This window comes from Notamacropus eugenii, chromosome 2 (genome assembly GCF_028372415.1).
Source record: "Notamacropus eugenii isolate mMacEug1 chromosome 2, mMacEug1.pri_v2, whole genome shotgun sequence".
Classification (NCBI taxonomy): Eukaryota; Metazoa; Chordata; class Mammalia; order Diprotodontia; family Macropodidae; genus Notamacropus; species Notamacropus eugenii.
In genome coordinates, this window is record NC_092873.1 from 304,772,523 (window position 1) to 304,786,887 (window position 14,365).

At 39.8% G+C, this 14,365-nt stretch overlaps 1 protein-coding gene across 1 annotated transcript; it reads left to right on the forward strand.

Moving 5' to 3' along the window:
* The first annotated feature begins 3,991 nt into the window (after nucleotides 1-3,991).
* CTXND2 (cortexin domain containing 2) lies at nucleotides 3,992-4,304 on the forward strand. The gene has a single exon (XM_072644738.1). It carries the CDS (start codon nucleotides 4,039-4,041, stop codon nucleotides 4,207-4,209), a length of 171 nt encoding a protein of 56 aa, XP_072500839.1. The 5' UTR covers nucleotides 3,992-4,038; the 3' UTR covers nucleotides 4,210-4,304.
* Nucleotides 4,305-14,365: the final 10,061 nt, after the last annotated feature.

Sequence of the window (14,365 nt, forward strand, 5' to 3'; positions counted from 1 at the left end):
ACCTTTAACACAAACTAACAGTGTGACTCTGGGCCAGTAATGCTGGCTGTAATCACTGCTTTAGGTAATGTTCTAAGACCATAAGTTTCAGAAAAGGTGTCCACCTTCATTGGTAGAGGAAGTTTCTCTCTAAGACCTCCTTACATTAATTAAATCATAGGTCCTATCTATCTCTATCCCACTTCAGTTTTCAGAGGAATTGACTGCTTTTGGAAATATTCACAGAATGATGTGAATTGAGTCTTTGAGCTTTCATATGGGCATAAAACATCATAAAGGGTTTTTTTAGGCATATGTTGCCTTCAAGTACCTTTTAAATCTAACCAGACTTCACATGCATAAAAGAGCAGAAAAAGAGAGTATGTAATCACAGGATTGTAAAGCTGGAAGAGCCTTTAGAGACCTCCTAATTTTACAAATGAGGAAACTGAAGTTACTTAAGAAATGTGGCATAGACAGGAAGTCAGAGTAGGGGATTGATTGGATAAGTATGTTTAGAGAAGACTTCATAGAGGAGCACTTTAAACTGTATACTATCTTGTTTTGATACTCAAAACAACTCTGGAAGCTAGGTAGGGCTGATACTGTCCTCATTTTGCAAAAGTAAAGAGCGGCGTTCTTCTACACAGGAACACATGCTTTACGTTGGCAATAATAAGCAAAAGGCAGATATATAACTGTCAGACCAAGCATATACATGTCCTCCTACAGTAGTAACCAAGCCAGTGCTTTGAGTGCCTCCTGCAGGGGTAGGGCTGGAATAGCTTCTCAAAGTAAAATTATGTAAATCACCAGATGGTGCTCTTAGCCCAGATGGCTCCAGCTTCCTCCCTTTGTGCAGGTGTGCCATTCCTACTTCATCCGTTTGATGCTTCATGGATGTGCTTTCAGTAAACTTATTTCAATCCAGACGGGTCCATACTCCTGACCAACAACCAGCACAGGGAGATCTGGTTGCACTCTGCCTTTCAGTGGGCCTATCCCCAGTACTTCATTCCATACCCTCAGTTGTCACCTCCAGCACCTCACTCCCATCAAGGCAACATGGCACCCTAGTTATGATGTCAGAGCAGAGGGTCAATAAGGGGACCTCAGTTTTGCAAGTTATCCTTCATGAGCCTTGGACAAGTGACATAATTAATGGGAACTCAGGGTAGATGCCATGTCAGCTTTATGATCCAAACTCCTCTGGTGTGAAGACTAAATTAAATCCCACTAGTTAAGGTTTTTTAGGACATTATTATCTGAGTCCTTTCTCCCTCCTTTTTGTAAATGTACAGATGTGACTTGCCTCGGTCCCTCAGATCCCAATGCCTCAGTCCAAACTTATCTAATCTGGTTTAAGAGTGTCAAGATTCCCAACAATAAATTATAACATGTGATTCATTTCCCCTCATTCCCTTAAGATTTTTATCTCAATAACTTTATCATAAGATCTAGTCTGTAGGAAATAATTTTTTTAAATGTATATCCAAGCTCTTCCTAACTTAAAGAGAGACTTTCACACTTTCAGAGTCCCCCAAGTCTTTCCACATGACTCTGCCCCAAGACAATTTCAGTTAACATTTATAGGAATTTCAAACAAGGAAAAGTTCATGATTTGTTAAAATACAGTTTGGGGTTAATATCCTAGAATAGTTAGTCATCAGTTCTTCTCTGGATCACTTCTCCTGAGTTCCTGCCTGTGATCAATATCTTAACCTTGAATCTCAAAACAAACATTGTCTTCAGGTGGGTCATATTGTCCAATCATTCCAGGTATGTAGGTAGAGATCAGTTTGGGTATTACCTTTACTTTATTTCAAAGGAAGGTGCTAGCCTTTGTTCCTCTCACTTTGCTAAAGGGAAAGGACTAGAAAGACTTTCAGACTGCCTAAGTAACTAATGTTTCTAGAGAAGCTAGAAAACTTTTCAAAATATGCTTCCTCAGGAAGCAAATCAAGAGAGTGAGTGCTATTTGAACTTAAAAGAAGGAGAGATAGTTTATAGCGGGGAAAATCAGAAAAGTCTTCATAGAGGAAGTGGTATTTGGGCTAGGCCTTGAATCATGATGAAATTCGGATGGACAGAGGAAATTACATTCTAAACGTAGAGAGCAGTAGGGGTAAAAGAGAGGGGGGAATGCCTGAAATATGTTCAAATAATGGATGTTATGTACAACAGATTACCTATAGTTAAGTATGAAGGTAAATGGTACAAGATAAGCCGGAAGGATAGTTTGTGGAAAACTAAGAACATTAGACTAAGGAATTCAGATCTCATTTGGTAAACCGTGGGATTCATTGAAGGGCTTTGAGCACTGGGACAGCATGATCAAATCTGGAAAATTCATCATGGGGAGTTGGATGAATTGAACCAGAGGGAGATTGGGAGGCAGGAATATATCAATTAAGAAGCTGGTAAGAAGAGCTTGAACTATGGTGGTGACACTAGGAGTAGAAACAAAAGGGTAGATATGAGAAAAATAGAAAGAGAATCTCCAGGATTTAGTCATTAATTGGATGTTGTGGGTAAGGGATAATGAGGACACAAAATGACTAAGAGGTTCTGACTTCAGAGTGGTGGTTCCACCATTCCACCATTTCTTTCAAAAAAAATAGTCAAGAATAAAAAGATCTTGGATGAAAAATAACCTAAAAAATTTTTAATAAATTTTTAAGAAGAAAGACAATCTAAAAGGAGCAGCCCTAACAGCTCCTGTGGTTGAACCCCAAATTCCAAAGGATTATTTAATTCTTATTCTCCTGTGGCCACCATTCCTAGCTCACCACTAATGGCATCACAAAAATTCTTCTTTTAATTCAACCAAAACATGGTAGGAGAAGGGGAGGGAAGATTAAGAAGCTTTACTAGGTAATTGGGAAGAATTCAATAAATATTAAGTTCCTACTATGGGTAAGGCACTGTGCTAGGCATGACTAATGATACCAATAGAAAAACCAATAACTCCTGACCACAAGGATCCCTATATTATACTAGAGGAATGAATGCAACATGTAACCAAATAGATAAATACAAGTTAATTCAAGGAGGAATACGGCACTAACAATTGAAGACTTGGAAAAAGTACAATAAAACAAAATAAGGAACAAGATACTTAAGAGTGTTACATTTGCAAAGGTGTAGCAACAGACTCCTTTTAACCCTGTGTAAGCCCAATTTGGGAAGTTCCGTTCTTGCACCACTCTGGTCTGAAATAATGCTCAATAGCCATATAGAAGGTTGGTTTTTCTTTTAGATAAAAAGCTCAATTTCTTCACCACTAGTGAGTATCTCAATTTAATTTAGGCTCATTCCAAGTGTTTTTTAATAGTTTTCATCATTTTAATCCCTGGACCCTCTCCTTTCCTTGTTCAGTCTCTCTCTCTCTCTCTCTCTCTCTCTCTCTCTCTCTCTCTCTCTCTCTCTCTCTCATACACATACACACACACACACACACACACAGAGAGAGCGAGACATTGAAGAATCTGGAAGAATAAGGACTGGAGTATTCTAGAATTTTGAAATTCCCAACCTAAGGACACTTCCCAAGTGCATAAAAGCTAAAATCACCAACTTCACTTGCATAGTCTATCAATTTCCTGTATTCTTGGGTTGGGACTCCATTTGCTCTGAAGGAACTGGCCATCTAGTGAACTTTATAATCTTAAAATATTGCAAAGCATTAGGTGTACAATAAAAATAATACTAGCTATTTCCAGGAACAGTAAGAGAGGAGTCATTTCATAATAGAGAATGAGTTTGACTACAAGTTGGGGTGGGGGTGGCTAAAAAGGCCCTCTTCTTCTTGTCCTCCAACTATTTCATTTGCTATAGTGTCATATATAATAATAAATATTTAATAAATGCCCATTGAATGGAGAATAAATCTTCCCTTTATGGGGCTTCTCTAACCCTTCCTCCTCTCCCCTTGGTTTCTATAAAATAATAAACAAAATTGTCCCTAAAGGAATCTGCATTCATGTTTCACTCTTGTTTCTCCCCAGGAATACTGTAACTGTACAAAGGGATCTGAAGAGGCAGTCAAGCAGTCTCTGCATGGAAGATACAAGCTTAATCTCCAGTGTCGATGTGGATAAAGGGTTTGCCATTGGTTTTGTAGTTCTTATGTGCGTGTTCCTGATTGTAATGACAGTTCGGTGTGCCAAGCTAGTCATAGACCCTTTTAAGGCAATCCCTACATCTACTTGGCAGGAGGAAGACATCTAACCAGACACAAAGCCCAGGAAGTTTGGCATCTCTGGGATGAAGCTGGAGCAAATACTACATATTGTAGGTTGGTGAGCCTAATACATCTGCTGTCAATTGTGTAGAGAGTAATGATCTAGCTCATGAGATTATTAAACTTCCTTGTTTTTGAGCATTCTCATTCCTACTATTTGGGATATAACCTATTCCCTGGAATACCAGTTCTGGGTTTATAGAGACTGGACCCAATTTCTCCAAAAATCTTTTTGGCTCATTTTGTTCCCAAACTGGGATTCTCTTGGGAACCTTAGAATTTGGTTCACTTTGTTCCTACTCAGGATGTCCCCTGGGAATATCCACATTCATTGTGTCTAGGTCTCTATCTGACACTTAGGAACCCTAAGCCCTGGACTGATGTAAAACAAAGTCAATCCTGAGGACTACCCAAAACATGGCTTTTTCTTTGGAATTTACTCCAAGAAATCTTAAAATATAGTTAATGCCCAATCTCCACAAATAAGGATAACAGGATGGCTAATTTCTGTATAAGCACTCAAGGTAACAAGTGCATTTATCAGGTATGATAAAGGTAAAAGCCTTTATTTCAGCCAATAAAAAATAGACTCAAAGAAGCCCATAAATAAGTAAAAAAAAACACATAAAAGAACTCACAATAGCTCAAAAACAAACACAATTCTTCCTCTCTGGAGGTCCTAATTTACCACAGGATCCTACATAACTTGTTACCAGATTTTTAATTCCACCCTTGTGGTCTGGACTCTCCTTAAAAGGGAAACACATGTTACCCTTACACAGACAACATCCTTCCTAGGGGGCCCACACTGTCTAAATAACTCTTTGTAATGACACATACAAAGTCAAGGTCTTTTGTTCCTCCACAGCATGACTTTTGGTTCTTTGCCACTGTCCCAGTACTCCAAGCCAAGTGTTTGATTCTCATCTCTTTTCAAAAGGCACACTGATCATGAAAGTCTCCTTCTTTGGATAGAAGGCTGGATGTCTGACTCTCAAATTTGGGGTTATTCAAAAGGAATTGTGTCCAAGAAAATCTACTGTCCAAGAAATCTCCCCTCTCTGGCTAAAAGGATAAATTTCCAGATCTGGTCATCAGCCTCAACTCCTTCCCATGGAAACTTGGACTCCACTACTGGAGCCACACTGAGTTCAGATAGTGGAGTTTTCATTTTATTTGCCTGGATCTAAGTTCTATCTCACATCCTGACTATCTCCAAAATATGCCCCTGCCCTTGTCTCCCTCCACTTACCAACTCTGTTAGTGTTGCCTTTCCTCAGAATTTAAACTCTTGAGGGCCAGGATGATCTTGTTTGTATTTGTACCCCATCATTTAGCATAGTGCCTGGCACATAGTGAGTGCCTAATAAATGTTATATCTCAGTATCTATCTACCTACCTTTTACTCTAGGAAATCCCCTTTCTCTATCTAGAAGCCCAGATTCCAGATTGAAATTTAAGATTACCTTCAAGGCAAGCCCCAAGCTAGGAAATTCCCCTGCTCTGGCTGGAAGACAAGGGCTCAGGAACATCAGCCATATATCCCTCCCTTGGTGTCATGTGGGCAAGAACACTTGTCCTTTCTTGTTTGAGAAGGAGACACTCTTTGGGACCCAGACAGGAGATCTGAAGTTCTTTGGTATGGATAGAACTAGTTGCCACTAAAGTAACTTAAAGTTACTTTGGTACCCAGCTGAGGTAGCCAACTTGGAAAGCTCCAGACTCCAGGTTCAGGGTTGTTGTTTCACTGAAAGAGTGTAATGAAGTTGTTTTACTAAAAGAATTTACCACTGCTTTAGCAGCAGTGGAGAAGCAACTTTGTCCAGCAGGAGAGTGGAGAGTCTTAGAACAGGACAGACTATTCCTAGGAGAGATCATTGCCAACCAATCTTGAAGTCCAGAGTTTTGGACTGCCTCAGGTGCCTGCATTTCTCTACTCATGTATCTCATTACTAGATTCTATAAGTGTGTGCCCACTCCTACATATACACGTTGTGCACATTGCTGGAAGAGTGACCAGAGTTTATGATGGACCATCATATTTGGCTATTCCTGAGTAAATGTTACATAATGATTATTGTTGCTTTTGCCTTCTTGTTTAGTAAATATTTCATATTTAAGAGTTAATGGTATCATTGTGACTGCTTTGTGTAAATGGGAACCAGTGGGGGCTCAGGAACCACAGTGGTGAGCAGTAACAATGTATCTTCCCGCACCATAGCTAGCCTCTGAGTCTGAGAGTGAGCTTTGGTGGTCATGGCCATGGCTGCCTCTCACCCTCCACTATGTGAAAACCTTTTTGAACTGCCAGCAGGAAGACCAGAAAGAGAGACAGAGATGGAGATAGAGAGGCAGGGAAGAGAGACAAAGAAAAGGAGAAGAGGATACAGATGACACTTTGGATGCCATGTTCACAGATTAAATACTGCCTGTATCAGCGTGTTACCTCCCATACCTGAGCTACTTTAAGCATGTATACTTATATCTGATTCTGGGCAAGCTTTATTTCACCCCCATAGAAAATTCAAAACATCAAGGACTCATATCTAAGCCCATAAAAAGCCAAGACAGCTCTCTTCTATCAGATAAGCCTTCTTTATGACTTCTATAAGGCTCCCCTGAAAGGGAAAGCACTTGAGGGTCAATAGAACATTGACTTCCTTCCCCTGAACTTGCAAAGTCTACACAATTCACAGTAGTAAAGGAGGGCAAGGTCTGGATTTACTTTTCTATATCATGACTTTGTCCCAGTACTTCTACACTTTGGCTGTCTCCCTGGGTGCTTTGTGTATTAGCAAGATTCCCACGTCTTCCTGGGACCTAAGCCCATTCTTCATACATAGGTCTCTTATCTGCGCTGTTAGCCCTGGACAGTTTTTCCTCCATGTCTGTGCCTTTCCCTTTATGTAAGCCAAATCTAGGCATGGAGCTCAAATCTATCTTGGTCATGCTTCAGTCATCCTTAGCTGGTGACTGTAAGCCCATAAAATCCCAGGGCTAGGGAACTCTTCACAGTCCTATCAAGGAGATAGCAGATTCCCCAAAATAGTATTACTGAGGATGTTTATGTCTTATATAGAAAAACAGTTTCAACAAAGGTCTTACTTAGCTTTCAAATGTTTGATGCTGCTTGCCAGAGAGGGGTGGCAGTACTAGACATCTATGAGTTTAGCATCCATTACTGGCCAGAGATGACTAATGTGGATGCTAATGCCCTCTTCCAAAGACCATATGACAGGGAAAGCTATATTTAACTCCCAAGGTGCTGGAAAACAGATGGCAGAACAACTGGAAGTTTGGGACTTTTGGTATGTAAAGAGCATATGGAACCTTTTTTCATAGAGTCAACCCTATTTCATTCCAACAATAAACATTATTAAGAGCCTATGTGACAGGCATAGTGCTAAACACTGAAATACAAAGAAAGGTTTAAAAAACCTTAAAAAACCTGCCCTCAGAGAGCTCAAAATCTATTTGCTTCCATTACTTGTAGATGACAATTGAAGAGACCAGATGACTGACATACTATTTGAAGTAATACAAACCAAGAAAGAAGGCAGAAGGGTCAAGTGCCAGTCACTTGAGAGTACTTTATTGTAGAGACAATGGCAGAAACTGGACTTGTATAACAGTGCTAATTGAACTCAAATCAACAAGTCATCAATGAACATTTATTAAGTGCCTACTTTATTCCAGGTACTGTACTATCACTGAATCCTACACATGGCACCAGGAAGCAGTTAGTACCACCCAAGGCATATTTATCTATGGTCATGAAAGTTTTACAGGAAGATTTTAGAAATTGGCTGAGAAAGGACCTTAGAGCTAATAAGAAAATAATAGAAAAAAAAGAAATAATAATAAGAAAAATTTTACTGACCCAAAAGGGCCACAAATGTCACCAAAAATGTGATGTTTGTGCCCATGTGTGCAAAATACTATTAATCACATTGCATATTTGGAGAATATTAGCACCAGCAAACCTTTAGACTCTATCTACCTTGACTTTTTATCTCTCTGTAACCTGTCACTCAAAGCACATTTGCAGAAGATGCTTTGCATTGATGGCAATTGAGGGGCAGAATTGGCAAGAGTTTGAAGGAGAAGAGAGATCCTGGTTATCTGGCTTCCAGCTTTGAGAGAGAAGACATGGGTTCTTTGAGAACTTTCAGCCCAGAAATGGAAAGAGGTTTGGGCAAATGGTCAGAAAGAGATTATAGAAGATCCTTTGCTGACACTGGGTGCAGAACCGTTGCTTTGACCATATACAGTTTCCTCTTGCAGTTCCAGGGGAGAGAGGAGCACCGGCATTTATGGTGACAGGAGAGCAGAGTACCAGCTCACAATTCCAGCACCAAGAGGAACACTAGCATTTACGGCAGCAGGACAGCAGGGAACCTGGTCATGGTTTCATGGCAGAGAGGAATACTACCACTTGTGACCACAATAGAACAGGAAACCTGGTCACAGTTCTAGGGTTAAGAGGAATAAAGACAAGAGTGCAGACCAAGAGATCACTGACCACACCTCTCCTCAGATTACTTGTGGCAACTGACCCCTTCACAAGGTATGCATCAGCATACCCAACCAGGAACAAGAAAGCTTCCATAGTTGCTAAAATGCAGTGGGAGAAATATTTCTCAGGATATGGACTTCCTGCCAGGATCCATTCAGAGCAAAACAGAGACTTCAAAAGTACCCTGCTCAAAGAAATGTTAGCTTTGGCAGGCTTTTTAAAAGGTCTAGAATAATATCTTAGGATATTCAAGGCCCACTACCTAAGTGTTTCAACTGTACCCTGGTGAGCATGTTCTATACATGGAGACTAAAAGAAAAATCTCAGTAAAGCCAAAGTGTTTTTCCTAGTACATGCGTAAAGCTCCACTAGGAATAATACCATTGGCTTTACATCCTATTTACTGATGCTTGTAGAGGACTGAGCCTCCCTATTAATTTATGTTTTGAAATCTCTGAAGAGGGAGACAGTACAGAAACCTACAACTACTACATTTCTTAAGAAGTTAAAGAAAGCTTTACCTATATCTACTTTAGCCCAGAAGAACAATGAAAGAGATAAACAATATGATATCCAAATTCATTTTTTTAATTGCTTAATTTAATTTTTTAAATTTGGGGAAAACATATGATCAAACTACATTTTCATAAAGGAGATAAGGATAAGGCATGAATTTCTTGATCCAATCAATTTTGTGATAATTTTTATATAATATTTTATTTTCCCCCAGTTACATGTTAAAATAACTTTTAAACAGTTTTTTCAAAAAGTTTTGAGTTCATTTTCCCCATTGTTCGATGTAATTTCAGTATTATTCAAGCTTCTTTTTTTATAAAGAAATTAAATATTTTTTTTAAAGTTTTGAGTTCTAAATTCTATAATTTTCTCCCCCCCTGAGATGGTAAGCAATTTGATGTAGATTATACATGTATGATCATGTAAAACATTTTCACGTTAGTCATTATGTAAAAGATGACTCAAATGAGAAAAAAACAAAAAAGTGAAAAATAATATGCTTCAGTCTGCATACAGACAGTATCAGTTTTTTCTCTGGAGGTAGATATTATACTTCATCATGAGTCCTTTGGGATTGTCTTGGATCTTTGTATTGCTGAGAATAGCTAAGTCATTCACAATTCTTCATTATACAGTATTGCTGTTACTATATACAATGTTCTCCTGGTTCTACTCACTTCACTTTGCATCAGTTCATGTAAGTCTTTCCAGGTTCCAAATTCCTTTTCAAGACCTTCTACAGGGTAATAGAGTTCTGCTGAGAGATCTTCATGTTCTTGGGACACACAAATCAGCAGATCAATGCTTCAAATGCATTGCAAGATTCAGTGCAATCAAAGCCACTTTATGCTTTGTAATGGAATGAACGGACAACTTACTTGTCTAAGAAAACACTGTCAGAGGCAGGTGGAAGCCTTGCAGAGATGATTCATTGCCATCACATTGCCAGTAGGTGAGTTTGTTGGACTCCCCAATAAGCCTGTTGAGACTGATGGATGTTCATTTTCACCAACTTTGAGGCAAAGACTGACTGCCAGTCTTACAAAGTCTGCTTGACCCAGACAGTTTGTGTATCACAAAAAGAAATTTCACATGAAAGAGATCTTGCTTTAGGTACTTCAAGAACTAATAATATTGATACTTATTATATGGCCTGAGGCCTCTATCAGCTGAGGTTTAGGAAAATAGAAGTATGGTTCTGATGAAAATCATGATCGGTCAGTACCAACAAGTAGCACTAATATGGGGCAGATAATTCCATAGAAAAGCAAAAACTAGTTGACCAGTGACCAGACTGAATTAACAATATCCCGTGTGAAACTAGGGAAACACACATCTAGCCAGATGATAAGGCTTATTCACATGTGTTCGCTGATAGACATATTAATTTTCACATGTTCCTGTGTTATTTTCTTTCATGTACTCTTATGTATATTTGCTTTGTATTTTCATCATGCAGGTACATAGCTTGTTAATTATATGTTGTTATTATCTAGATGTATGTAATCAGGCTATATTGCATAGCTTGTGGATCTTATCTGATGGGTGTAATGGTCATTTTGGTTAGGATAGGACTGACTGCCATCCTGGTGTGCCAGTGTTGCCAAAGAACCTGACAGTAGCATTTCTTCCTATCTTAGAAAAACAACAAACTCTCCTGGATCAGAACTGGAAGATGGCTGGTTTTTTCCCCCCACTAGAGCAGGAGTTTAAATCTTCTGGAGGGGGATGAATGTTAATTACCAAATTTGTGCCACATAGACTTTTCCCAAGACTCATTAGTACAAGGCACAAGGGAAGGCATTCAAAAAAGATAATGCAGAACATTCCTAAGTTACCAAAGAGTTATCCAGGATTTGGGACTATGGACTTTGCCAAGCATACCCCAGTAGTTTTATTTAGGATAGAAGATATTAAAGCTAGGGCTGAGAGAAGAGTAGAAGGATGGGCCTCTATTGATTATTCAACCCACTTGAAAGTGATTACTTTTGTTAATTACTTTTTGCATTTGTTAGTTACTCTTATTAATTCACTGAAAAATCAATCAATAAAGCATTTATTGAATACCTACTATGTGCCCTGAACTGTGCTAAACACAACAGAAACAAAAAGAGGCAAGAGACAATCCCTTCTGTGGAAAAGCTTACAATCTCATGGGGAAGACAACAAGCAAACAAATATATAGAACTAAGTGTGATCAGGGCCTGTGCACTGCCTTGAATCAATCAAAATTATTGTGTGAGGGATGTGGTCATGCCCTAAGAAATTTATTTAAACAAAAGGTACTATCCCAGAATTGGATAGAAATTTTGAGGACCTGGTTTCCAGAAGTTGGTATATAGCATTCTAATATGCCCCTGAGGAGCAAGAAGGCAGGACTAAGCCATGAAAGAAGGGAGCCATGAAGAAAAGCATCATTAATTCTACAGGTTGTTTGATTGATTGGTTGTTGCTTCCTTTCTCAGAGAGGACCAAAAAGGCAACTCTATGTTAGAGTCAAGTTATAATTTGCCCTACTCTGGTTGATCAGATCAATTTGAGCTTGGAATGCTCCACTGCAGGTTGGGCACAAATAGTTCATGTGAACATTTGAGGTGGATTCTCTAAATTTGCACATCTCACGTTTCTTTGGAGCTATTTCAATTCTGCTTTGCTCACAGAGCACAGTACCTTCTTTGATGTGGGCATGCCATGCTGATCAATTCTGTGCCAGTATCTCCCATGTCACACCATCAGTTCCAAAGTTCTTAAGAAAAACCTTGAGAGTGTCCTTGTATTGCTTCTTTTGACCATCAAGTGAATTCTTGCCCTGTGTGAGTTCTCCATAAAATAGTCTTTTAGGCAAGCAAAGATTTGGCATTTGAACAACATGTTCAGCCCTTCAGAGTTATGCTCTCTGAAGCAGAGTTTGAATGCTTGTCAGTTTAGTTCAAGAAAGGACCTCAGTGTCTGGTACCTCTTCCTGCCAGATGACCTTCAGAATCTTCCTAAAACAATTCAAATGGAAATGATTCAATTTCCAGGCATCGAACTGGTAGACTCTCCAGGTTTCACAGGCATACAACAATGAGGCATCACAGAAGACTTGGGCTGAGGGAAGTTCTGAGAATATGTCAGCTTTTCTCCCAACTCCCCTCCTGTGCTTCTTTATCCACTAACACTATAACATAATCTACCCTTTTGTGAGTCAAACTTTTACAATAAGTTGATTTTTGCCTCAACCACAAATAAGTCAAGGGTTAACTAGAGATAGGTATAAATGTAAAATTAGGCAGAGAACCCTACCTCTGCCTAAATGTTAGGAATTTTCCTAACTGGGAGCCCAAAGCAACAGTGACTAAACTCATAACTTTTGATCTAAAAACAATTCTTAAAACCAAAGAGCAGGGAATCATGAGGACGTTAAAGGCCATTATATTGCCCTCTACACATAAAATGAACTAATTATTGTAAGGGGGTGTTACAAATTAGGCGAGTTTATGTTTTATATAGGAAAATATCTTCAACAAAATCTTATCCTTCAACTTTGAGATCAGGTTTTTCCTGATCATATATTCTACACTTTTTCACAGTCCATAGAGTAGGGATAGAGATTGGACCTGTGAGTTCCCTGGTATAGAGAACAGCTAGATGAGGAAACACCCTTTTCCAGTGCAGGTCAGCCCCTCCTCTGCAACTGATAGCCTTAGAGACTTGGTCTAGAGCATAAGTATCAAACACATGCCTGAAACTGTAGCCCAAACCAGCTTCAAAAGTAACTGAAAACTATTTAATTGTAACAATTACTATGCCGGACACATGTAGCATAGGAGTATCATTTTGTGGCTCAAAGGGAGACAATTGAAATCTTTAGCCTCTTTTTGCCAGAAGGGGAAGCAAGAGATTTGGGGCAGAAATTTGGTCCTTCTACTCTCCTCAGAGAAAGGGGAAGTGCCAGGTTGGAATTATGTCTATTTTCTCCCTTAAGTAGGATTAGTCTAGAGCAGGCCTACACAACTTTGGCCCTCAGGCCCCTTACCACATGCCAAAGGTTTGGCTATAAAACATAGAGGAAAACATCCTTTGTATGTAGAGGAAATCCTTTGGCCTATGGAAATCAGCTTGAGGGGGTCAAGTTGTGCCTGTCTGGTCTAGGGAATGTGGTTTTCAGGTTCAAAATAAACTTCTGGTCACTGTTTCTTAACAGGAAAAGGAGGGCCCAAGCTTTGTATCTAAGGTTTAATTTCCTCTCCACCAAATATCAGTTCCACAATGAACACACAAAGGCAGTAGCAAAGAAATCCATTTATCCAAGTGAGCAAAAAATGGAAATCAGATAAAGTATACATGGGAGAATATAAACCATATACTATAGAGCATACCTCAAATAAAGCCAGGACCAATCAAACTCAGCAGGACAGACTAGCACTGCTGACACCTTTCCCTTTCCTCCATGTCCCAACGCTGCTACTGAACAACTGGTCATTTAATTAGATAGGATTATCAGAAAATCGGTGAAAATCTCAACAAAAGTGGCAGCCTGGTGGAAAGAAGGGGGACAACCATCAATCAATCAATTAACCTTTATTAAGTGCCTGCATGTGCCGATACAGACCTAAGAGCTGCGGGACACAAAAAGAGGCAAAAGCCAGTCCTGATCTCCAGGAACTTATAATCCAATAAGGGAGAGACTATGTGCACACAAAGATAGACAGAGGAAGCTGTATGCAGGATCAATAGGAAATATTGCATTTAGGGAAGACACCCCCACCCGCTGCATGTGTAGTTTTACTCCTGCCCGGCGCTGGCTCTTGCTGGTGATGGGCAGGATTCTAAGGGCCAGAGACTAATCAGGCCACCAGGAAGGAACGCCAGCTCTGTCACTCGTGCCTGACTGATCCTTCAGCCTTTCTGGTCTCATATTCCTCCTCAGTAAAAAGACGAGGCCGGGATACGAGATCTCTGCACCCCTCCAGCACACCATCCATCTAGTAGGCAGCACCGAAGAGGGCGCGTCCCCTTTAAGTCAGGCCCCGCCCATCCTCCGTCTTCCCCTCCCTTCCACCCTAAAGCTCGGAAATGCCCACCCCCAGAAGACTCCTCCTTCCAACGCATGGGGGCGACCGCCTCCA

Coding starts and splice junctions, on each gene's coding strand:
- CTXND2 (XM_072644738.1), top strand. CDS start 4,039: ATGGAAGATACAAGCTTAATCTCCAGTGTCGATGTGGATAAAGGGTTT.